This window comes from Paroedura picta, chromosome 2 (assembly GCF_049243985.1).
Source record: "Paroedura picta isolate Pp20150507F chromosome 2, Ppicta_v3.0, whole genome shotgun sequence".
Classification (NCBI taxonomy): domain Eukaryota; kingdom Metazoa; phylum Chordata; class Lepidosauria; order Squamata; family Gekkonidae; genus Paroedura; species Paroedura picta.
Genome location: NC_135370.1, coordinates 182,506,784 through 182,517,713, shown reverse-complemented (window position 1 = coordinate 182,517,713; position 10,930 = coordinate 182,506,784). Strand labels below are relative to the sequence as shown.

General features: G+C 53.7%; 1 protein-coding gene across 7 annotated transcripts in view; it reads left to right on the top strand.

The window, feature by feature from the left end:
- Window positions 1-8,895: 8,895 nt before the first annotated feature.
- The window catches only part of DDHD1 (DDHD domain containing 1), a 64,417-nt gene continuing 62,382 nt past the window's right edge, over window positions 8,896-10,930 (top strand). For 2 of the 7 annotated variants that reach the window (XM_077324088.1, XM_077324086.1), the window contains exon 1: window positions 8,907-9,903. In XM_077324088.1, the coding sequence (XP_077180203.1) occupies window positions 9,024-9,903 (880 nt within the window). In that variant the 5' untranslated portion in view covers window positions 8,907-9,023. Of the gene's footprint in view, window positions 9,904-10,930 lie in introns of all 7 variants that reach the window. The other 5 variants (XM_077324090.1, XM_077324083.1, XM_077324084.1 and 2 more) reach the window with 5 other exon arrangements.

Genomic DNA, 10,930 nt, shown 5'->3' with positions numbered 1-10,930 from the left:
AACTAGACGCTTGGTCCATCCAAGTCAGTATTGTCTGCTTTGACTGGCAGCGGCTCTCCAGGGTCTTAGGTGGAGGTCTTTCCTGTCACCTGCTGCCTGGTCTATTTTAGCTGAGATGCCAGGTACGGGACCTTCTGCATGCCAAGGACCGTTTATGCACTGGAGGTTTCATGCTGGGCTGCATGCTAGAGTTTTAGTTGTGGCAGGTTGCCTCACCTATTCCTGCACCGACATGGAGGAACATTTTGTCTGGTGTGCCTCATCCGGACCCGATTTGTGCTCCTGCAAGAATGTGGGGCAGTGAAGTTCCCAGTGCATAAACGGTCAAGCAGAGGCTCTTACAGTGAAGAAGAAAAAGAGCTGGTTCTTCTACGCCGCTTTTCTCTACCAGGAGGAGTCTCAGAGCGGCTTACAATTGCCTTCCCTTTCCTCTCCCCACAATAGACCCCCTGTGAGCGAGGTGAGGCTGAGAGAGCCTTGATATTACCAAAGAAGAAGAAGAGTTGGTTCTTAGATGCCGCTTTTCTCTACCTGAAGGAGTCTCAAAGAGGCTTACAGTCGCCTTCCCTTCCTCTCCCCACAACAGACACCCTGTGAGGGAGGGGAAGCTGAGAGAGCCCTGAGATTACTGAAGAAGAAGAAGAGTTGGTTCTTATATGCCGCTTTTCTCTACCCGAAGGAGTCTCCAAGTGGTTTACAGTCGCCTTCCCTTTCCTCTCCCCACAACAGACACCCTGTGAGGGAGGGGAGGCTAAGAGAGCCCTGATATTACTGCTCGGTCAGAATAGCTATAACAAGACTACGACTAGCCCAAGGTCACCCAGCTGGCTGCATGTGGAGAAGGAGCAGGAAATCAAACCCGACTCGCCAGATTATTAGTCAGTGCCCCTAACCACTACACCAAGCTGGCTCTCTAACAGTTGCTGCCTCAGAGGATTTCCTGATAATGGTGACACACACACACACACACCCTGGCCAGATCATGCATTACCGTGACAAGTTCAGAACATTTATGACTGTCAACCAAACAGTGTAGAGTAGCCATGGGGAAAAGAATCACATTCAAGTTAAACCAGTTGAATCTCCCTTGACTTTGAGAGAGCGAGCGCATGTTGGACCCATGGTGGCTTAATGTCTGACAGAAATCCAAGGAAGTTTTCAGTGGCAACTTGAGGTATTTTCTGTCTGACGGAGAAGCACTGCTTGGCCCAGAAATTTCCAGCACCTGCTTCCATTATCGAGTAAGTGATCTTGCTTAATGTCTAAGGGCTTGGATTACACTCCTAGATTGTATGAAGGCTACGTTTAGCTGCAAGCCATCTAGGCCGGCATCCTCTTTCCCACAGTGGCCTGCGGATGTTTCCAGAAAGCCCACAGTTAGCACAGCGTTATTAAAGCACCAGTGTGCATGCTGAAGCACACTGTGGTTGGACACAATCCTAGCTGTTGGACACACGGCATTCAGACAATGAACCGAGAACGCATAACTCCAAAGACACAAACACCTGAATGCTAGAAGAATGACATTTCAGAATGACATATAATAACAATAAATAATAATAGTAATTAACAATACACAGGCATGTCCATCGTCATCGTCATAAATATATCTAATTTTAAGGGTATTTCCACACATCAGTTAAAAAAGCATTATGCCAGCTGAATGGCAAAGCGCTAAATATGATTGCGCCTCCCAGGCCCTCCTCACCTTTTCTGTTGTCTCGCCTTGGTCTGCGCCTTTTTGCGTGTCTCACCTTCCACATCTGCTGCTGGAATTGGCAGAAGAGAGCAACGCGCCTTATATGTATTGCGCTTCTGCCTGTCAATCAATCCAGGCAACCAATCCCCTTTCTCCATATTTTTAATGCATACTTCTCCATTGAAACGCCTATGCATAGAATCATAGATGCATAGTGCTTTTTGAACACCACCCCTTATGGGATCATGAGTCCTTTGAGACGTTTAAAAACTAATATCATTCCTGATGTTTTTTAGGTGGGGGGCTTTTAAGAGGCATGCTTTGTGTTACAACTTTGAAAAAATCTTTTATTTCTGGTATTGCATTCACGCTTGTCCGCCTATTCACTGCTCCAGGAAGTTATCCATTTTTTAAAAGAAATTCCCATCCCCGGGAACAAGGGAGAGGGGGGCAGGAGTGAGGGCAGGATGAGTCAGGCGCCTTTAGCGTGTTTGAGCCTCCATAACTTCCCTCTGCCGGTTGCCTGCTGGTTGCTCTTTGGTAGCTCGCGCTAAATAGGTTGGGGAATCCACTTTATGCGATTCCTGAACTTGTGCTTTAAAATGGAGGATGTAGCCAGCCGGTTACTGCCCAGACACTGGGAAGTTGGCGACATCATATGGAGGGGCCAGAATATAATGATTACATAAGGTAAGCATTTCAATACATTTAATGGGTGCGGAAACGCCCTGAATTTTGTCCCCATCTGTGGATACTTAAATATGGACATTGGAGCCATGAACAGACAAGACAGCTCTTTCTACAAACCATAGAATAATAGTTGGAAGGGACCTCCTAATCCAACCCCCTGCACAGCAAATCCCCAGGTTTGCAGAAAGAACTGAAATATTTGAAAACTAGGAACAAAGCCCATTGTAGAATAAATACAATGGGTGCTAACAGGCTCTCGTGGTTGTCGGGGGTTGCGGGCAGGGGCCCGTGGAAGCGGACATGCAGGCCGCGTTCGTGGCGTGCGGCGCAATTAGGCAGAAAGGGAGAGGCGAGGGAGTTTACCGTGCAGAGGGGCCATTTTTGAGGCTGGTGTGCGGCTCCGCGGTGCCATTCTGGTCGCGTTGGCGAGCAGGGTGTGGGCTCCCGTGGCGGCTGGTCGTTGGGCCTCGGTATTTCGGCGACGAAGTTGGCGCAGCTGGTCAACGGCACTCATGATGTCGGCGGCGAACTGGGAGCGGGCGGCGGCTCATCGGGGCGTTGTTGTTCGGCGCGGCCATGTTGGACGGTGGTCGGCGACTCCGCAGCGTCGTGGTGGTGGTGGCGGGCAGCAACAGGAGGTAATAAGGTAGGCTGTGGGCTCCTGCGGCGGGTGGTTGGCGGTCTCGTGCTGTTTGTATTCTCACCGTTTGAGGAGGGTGGCCGCCCCCCCCCCCCCCCGCGGCTCAGCAGCATCCTGGCTGTGTTGGCTCAGCAGCGGGCTGCAGGGCTGTGTGTTGATGTCAGAGGAGGCGGCGAGAGGCGAGTGCGGCCAGCGGTTTGGCGGCGGGCCGCGGGGCTCTGCGTCGATGTCAGTGGAGGCAGCGGGAGGCGAGTGTGGCCAGCGGATGGGCGGCGGGCTGCGGGGCTCCGCGTCGATGTTGGAGAAGGCGGCAGGAGGCGAGTGCGGCCAGCAGCTTGGCGGCGGGCTGCAGGGCTGCGCGTCGATGTTCGAGGAGGCGGCGGGAGGCGCTTTGTGACTCCCAGCGGTCGGAGCAGCCAGCGGCTCGGCGGAAGTGGGAGCGGGCATCATCGAGGCGGTAGGCAGTGCAGGGTGGTGGGCTATAGTCAGGGCGAGGTGGGCGCAGCTGCGGCGGAGCAAGAATCGTCAGGGCGCAGTGGGCGGCCAGGGAGAAGCCTGCCGGGGGTTCCCTCGGGCGGCGGCCTGACGTGGCAAGAGGCACTTCGCAGCTCTCTCCACGTCAGGCCGGGAGCAACTGCGAGCCGCGTTGTGCGCGGCTCGCAGTTGCTGGGGCTGGGAATCGGAGGGACCAATCGACAGGCGCGACGCGCCTGCCGATTGGTCCCTCTGATTGTCTGTCATGAGGAAGGGTCCAATCCGGACCCTTCCTCATTCCGGACACATCCCGCCCCAGAACTCCTTACTCTTTTATTTAGTCCGTGGTGCCTGTGGCGCCACGGGCGGTGTACAGATTGGGCATTGGGGCTTAAATAATAGAATTAGCATCTGTAGCTTCAAGAAATGAACGACCTCCATGACCATTGCTAGGCAGCCACACAATATTGCCAGCCTTTCCACCTTCATTTCTATCACTACAAGGCAGTGAGAGGGAGCATGGCCCTTTCAAGGGCTGCTTGGGCTGACTGCTTGCTCCTATTCAACAACAGCCACCACACAAAAGCAACCCCTACAATATTGCATAGACTGCCCTGCTGGGGTCAGACCTGGCGGCAACCACAACAAACCCCCTACAAATACAACTTGGCCCATCCCACAGCAACTGCAAAACTGGGCCAAGTCCAACACCACTACTGATTATGCAGGGTACAGTCCAGAGCCACCTCGGGCCACCACTATGCAAAACTGGGTCCATCCTAGCAGTCGCTGTACAACTTGCTCTGACTGTTCCCAGGGAGATGCGGCCAGGGGTAGGGGAGGAGAGTAAGCAGAAGGCAGGGGAGCAGTTGGTGGGTGGGAAGAAAGGAAGGGAGTGGAAAAAGGGGTACAGCTATGGGAGCTACCAGAGAAGAGGAAAAAAGCAGGGGAGGGGATACAGAGAAAAATAAGTCATTGCAGATTCCCTGCTCTTAACGTCCAATTTTGTTGTTGTTAGGTGAGAAGTCGTGTCAGACCCATCGCGACCCCATGGACAATGATCCTCCAGGCCTTCCTGTCCTCTACCATTCCCCGGAGTCCATTTAAGTTTGCACCTACTGCTTCAGTGACTCCATCCAGCCACCTCGTTCTCTGTCGTCCCCTTCTTCTTTTGCCCTCCATCGCTCCCAGGCTCTTCTCCAGGGAGTCCTTCCTTCTCATGAGGTGGCCAAAGTATTTGAGTTTCATCTTCAGGATCTGGCCTTCTAAGGAGCAGTCAGGGCTGATCTCCTCTAGGACTGACCAGTTTGTTCGCCTTGCAATCCCAGGGACTTGCAAGAATCTTCTCCAGCATCAGAGTTCAAAAGCCTCAATTCTTTGACGCTCGGACTTCCTTATGGCCCAGCCTTCACAGCCATATGTTGTAACTGGGAATACCATAGCCTTGACTAAATGCACTTTTGTTGGCAGGGTGATGTCTCTGCTTTTTAGGATGCTGTCTAGATTTGCCATAGCTTTCCTCCCCAGGAGCAAGCGTCTTTTAAGTTCTTTGCTGCAGTCCCCATCTACAGTGATCTTGGAGCCCAGGAAAATCTGTCACTATCTCAATTTCTTCCCCATCTATTTGCCAGGAACGTCCAATAGCTAAGAATAAATCTTTACCTCCATAAATGTCTCCAACTCCCTTTTTAAATGAATTTTATTTGAAACTGGAACACTCTCCCACTTGACCAGGTGGAGTCTTCATCACCAGAGGGTTTTTTCATAGTATTGATTAAATACTTACTTGTCAAGAGATATTATAGCTGTAGCTCTTGTGCTGGCAGGGGGTTGGACTAGATAACTGTGGTGGTCCATTCCAACCCTGAGATGTAATGAATAAATAATGTACATGCTGCCACACCAGCAGATCTGCTGCCGGCATCTGATGAGGCAAAAGCCATACAATATAACCTTAGAATCATAGAATAAAAGAATTGGAAGGAATCTCCTGGGTCATCTAGTCCAACCCCCTGCACTACGCAGGACACTTGGAGACCAGTGACCCTATTTTTGTGTGAAGTTGGACAAATAAATAACAAATAAGTTGATTCAGGTGGGTGGTTGTGTGGGTCTGAAGCAGCAGGACAATGTCTGAGTCCAGGCACACCCAACAGCCCTCTGTCCCTTAAACCAGGAGTCCGCTACCTTCTTGAGGCTGCGGACCGCCGGTGGCGGGGAGGGTGATTGCCCGGCCGTGCATGCCGTGTATGCGCGGCACTCCCGCATGCGCGGCCCTGCTTCCCTCCCCTCCCCCCAAAAGAAGCTTGCCGGGCCACAAGCTAATTGGCCGCTTTCGCGGCCTGGAAAGTTTCTTACTGGGGGGGCGGGGAGAGGGAGCCACGGCCCGGTGCCAGGGCCTTCGTGGCCCACCATCCTACCTAACCATCTTCTCCTTCCACTTCCTTCTAAGGCTCGAAGGCTGTAGATCCCTGCTGTATGAGAGTTGCCCCGGCCAATGAGTTCCCTAACAGCTGCTCCCAGGTCCTGGAGGGAGGGGAAAGCTGACCCCAGAATGCTTCCACTCCACCCCCCCCCCCCAATGTAGCACCCATTGTATTCCTGAATGCAACCAGCTTGGCCCCTAGGCTTAACTATAATTGCCTAGTTCAGTGGTTCTCAACCTTGGGGTCCTGACCCCAAGTGGGATCGCCTGGCCCCTTCTGCGGGGTTGCTGCGGCAGCAGCAGGAGGTGGCGGGAGGCGGCGGTGGGTGGCAGCGGTGGCAGTGAGCGGTGGTGGCTGGCGGCGGTGGAGCCATGGCACTGGCCGCCTACAGATCGTTGAGTGCCACTGTGCCTGTGCGTGTGCCACCGCCACCACAGTTGGGGTCACAGTGTTACGGCAGTTGAGAACCACTGGCCTAGTTAATTCTACATCTAATTTAACACACACACACACACACCCTGAACACACACCTATATTTAATAGTTGAGAAAATTCTGTTTCGTTATATCTGGGATGGGAAGTATGTGTGCACATGAAAGCTGATATATATCTTGAATAAAACTTTGTTGGTCTTGAAGGTTCCCTGGACTTGGTACCTGTAGAAGTGTGCATGCATACGAAAGATTATATATATATATATATATCTTAAATAAAACTTTGTCAGTGTAAAAGGTCCTGCTGGACTCAAACATTGCACCTGATGAAGTCTGTGTGCACACGCAAGGTTATACCCAGAATTTAAATTTAGTTGGTTGGTTTTAAAGGTGCCTCTGGACTTGAACTTTGTACCTGTAGGAGCATGCATGCATATAAAAAGTTATAGCTTGAATAAAACTGTCAGTCTTAAAATTGCCCCTGGACTTAAACTTAGTGTCTGAAGAAGTGGGCGTGCACAGGACAGGTTACACCCGGAATTCTGTCTGTCTTAAAGATGCCCCGGGACTCGAGCTTTGCACCTTAAAAAGCTTTTGTGTGCAGGAAAGGTTAGACCCAGAATTAAACTTGGTCGGTCTTAAAGGTGCCCCTGGGCTCAAAACTTTTGTCTCCAAAAAAATATGCTTGCACACAAAAGATTATATCTTGAATATAAAAATTGTCGCTCCATTTAAATTTTGAAATGTTAATTAACTATGTTGTGTCTGCAGTCCTGCTGAGGATCGAGCTTGAGGCATGAGTCAGGGTCGTAATCCTGCGAACGTGATTACCCAGCGTGTTGTTGGATCCTGTCTGCTGGATCTAAGTGAAACTGACCTATAGCACGGGCTGGCAAGATCTCATGTGTATAAGTTGGGGTTGTTGGTGGGTCTCTCTCAGATCAGATTCAAATGAGTAGCCGTGTTGGTCTGAAGTAGCACAATCCAATCAAAAGTCCAGGAGCACCTTTAAGACCATACAAGAGTATAAGAAGGACGGTCTAATAATTAAACCAACCAGAGCGAAACAGACTTATCCACTGGCAATATAATATATATATTCATAAAAGAAAGAAAAGTGTCCTATTTTTGTAGTTTTCCTTGTTTCTTTATTCTGTAGGACTTCTGTCAAAACGGAATCCAGGTAATGTCCATTTTCAGTGACATTCTTTCATCAGTGACAAGTCCTTATATCAGGGGTAGTCAAACTGCGGCCCTCCAGATGTCCATGGACTACAATTCCCAGGAGCAGCATTTGCTGACAGGGGCTTCTGGGAATTGTAGTCCATGGACATCTGGAGGGCCGCAGTTTGACTACCCCTGCCTTATATATATTAATAGTATAATACTGGCCACAGGCTCACATAGGTATGGGGATACCGGTCTGTATTGACATGTTCACCTTTAATACCAACAAAGATTTATTCAAGGTGTGAGCTTTCGAGTGCAAGCACTCTTTGTCAGCTATCTCTTAGATCAGTTTAGCTCAGTTTTGTTGGAGTCACAGTAAAGAGCTTCTGGCGTCTTGGTCTCTGAACCACAACTAAACTAAGCACAATTTAATTTACAGTTTAAATTCTACTTAATGTTGTTTTTAATAAGATGTACACCGCCCTGAGCTGGTTTGCTAGGCGGGCAACACAGAAATTAATAAATCCTGATGATTTTTATTTTATTTATTGTAATTATATACCGCCCTCTCCTAATGGGATATTTTAAACTGTTACTGCTGTATTTTTCTTGTTTTGTGAACCGCTGCGAACCAGTTTCTGGAAGCGGCAGTTTAAAAATAAAAGGCTCAGGGCAGTTTATAATAATATATAATTATAATTATACATTTTGCTCGTAAATGTGCCTCTGCTGGGCTGTGGAGAACTTTCTCCCACTGCCAATGAAGCGAAAATTATCTCCTCCCTGACAGGAAGCATGCGATGACAAGGCAACTGAGGTTAGGGCAGAGGAAGTTCTATCATCTGGATTTAACTCTTTTTCATTCTAAAACGGTTCACGCGCGCGTTTTGATCTTTGGACGGTGTGTTTTTTACCCTTTGAACCGAAAGTGTTATTGCGCGTTGACGAACCGTGACCGTTTTCCGCCCACGAAAGCTCCCGCCTTGAACCCATTTTAGTGGGCCTTAAAACGTTTCCTGACTAGACTCAGATTTTGTTATTCCCCCAACGTGTCTGTGAACGACAATTTTGGCCGAAAGCCTGATTTGCTTTTCTAGCTTTAGGCATTTCCCGGCTGCCTATTCAGGCTGAGCTTTGACTCTGCCCTCCTCTCCGAGTCCTTCGGCTCCCGCCTCGCGGGTCTGAGGGAAACTCCCGCCTCGAACCAACCGCCCTCCCCCCCTCCCCCCTCCGCGATGGAACGTTCGCCCGGCGAGCAACCGTCGTTCCGGGAGGCCTCCCGGGCGCCCCGGGGGGTTGGCGCGCGGGGCGAGGGAGGCTCCGCCCACGCCGCCCGTCCCCTCAGCCGCGCGCGTGACGGTTGGCGGCCCCTCCCCGGGGGCGGGGCTGGCGCAGAAGCCGGGCAGAGGCCGGCCGGCCGGCGGGCGTGGCCGCGGGTGAGGTGAGGGGACGGAAGGCGGCGGCGGCGGCGCCTCATCGCGCCCGCCGGCATGGAGAGCCCTGAGGAGGACGACGAGGCCGCCGCCGTGGCTTCCCGCCTGCCCGAGGCGCTGAGGCGGCCGGCGTCCCGCTTCCACAAGCGCTCGGCGGCGCGGGGCGACGGCGCGGCGGCGGAAGAGGCCGAGTGTGCGGGGCGGCGTCTGGCGGGGCTGCGGCAGGAGGGCGCCCCTCCGCCGGCCTCGCTGTCGTCGTCGTCGTCGTCCTCGTCGGCGGGGTCGGACGAGGCGGCCACGCCCCCGGCCGCGGCCCCTCCCCGCCGCCACGCGCGGCCCACCAAGGCCTCCCCGCTGCCGCCGCGCCGCCGCCGCCGACCCCCGCCGCCGCCGCCGCCCCCCCGCTGCGCCCCCCGGAGACCCCCGCCCGGAGACGACGACGACGACGACGAGGAGGACGACGAGGGGGGCGAGGAGGACGGCGAGGGCGAAGGCGGCGGCCTGGAGGACGACGACGACGAGGAGGAGGGCGGCGGCGGCGGCGCGGACGACGAGGGCGAAGGCGGCGGCGTCTTCCCGGAGGCGCGGCGGCGGGCGCGGGGCGCGGGGCTGACGGGCGGGCCCGGCTGTGGCTCGGCGGCCTCGGCCTCGTCGGCGTCGCGGGGCTACGAGGTGGTGCGGGAGCTGGGCCCCGAGGAGGTGCGCTGGTTCTACCGCGAGGAGCGCAAGAGCTGGAAGCCCTTCATCGGCTACGACTCGCTGCGCATCGAGCTGGCCTTCCGCGCCCTCCTGCCGCTGCTGCTCCTGGACGAGGCCCCTGCCCCGGCCACGGGAGGCAGCCCCGAGCGCCCCGCCGGCCCCGAGCCCGTCTGCGTCCGCGGGGGCCTCTACGAGGTGGACGTCGCCAACGCCGAGTGCTACCCGGTCTACTGGAACCGTAAGTCCCGCCCGGGAAACCAGGAGGAGAGGTGGGTTTTGTGGGGGCTCAGAGCGGCTGGCGATCGCCTGCCCTGGCGCTCCCCAAGGGAGAGCTCTGGAAGAACTGCCCTGTGGCTGACCTAAGGTCACCCAGCTGGCTGCATGGGGAGGAAGAAGAAGAAGAGCTGGTGGTTATACCCTGCTTCTCACTGCTTGAAGGAGTCTCCAAGCAGCATGTGATCACCTTCCCTTCCCAGCCAGTTTGGTGTCCTGGTTAGGAGTGCGGACTTCTAATCTGGCATGCCGGGTTTGATTCTGCGCTCCCCCACATGCAGCCAGCTGGGTGACTTTGGGTACGCCACGGCATTGATAAAACTGTTCTGACCGAGCAGGAATATCAGCGCTCTCTCAGCCTCACCCACCCCACAGGGTGTCTGTTGTGGGGAGAGGAAAGGGAAGGCGACTGGAAGCCGCTTTGAGCCTCCTTCGGGTAGGGAAAGGCGGCATATAAGAACCAACTCTTCTTCTTCTTCAACCGAAGACCTGGCGGTCCACAGAGCCTGTAAAACGAAGCTCCGTTTTACAGGCCCTGCGGAACTGAGACAGCTCCATCAGGACCCTCATTTCTTCTGGGAGCCCATTCTACGAGGTAGGTGCCAAGACCAAAAAAGCCCTGGCCGGGGTCAAGGCCAGGCATGCTTCTCTGGGGCCGGGGACAGCAAGTAGATTTGCACCCGCAGAGCGAAGAACCCCTACCAACTCTAATTCTTTTAGACCTGTGAGTAGAAAGCCAGGTTCATCTATTATGACAAGGGGAAAGGCACCCGTGAATAGAGGAAACCTTCATATTCAGAGTTGTCTGAAGCTCAATCCTTCAAAGATGGTGGTTCTATGGCTAGGCAGGAACTGTCCAAGCGAGGAAGCGCATTTGCCCAACCTGGACAGTGTGTAGCTATCAGTGACTCACTTGGCCAGGAACCTGGGCGTGATCCTCGACATCTTCCTTTATGGAGGCCCTGGCATTCTGCCTCCTGCGCCAAGTCAAA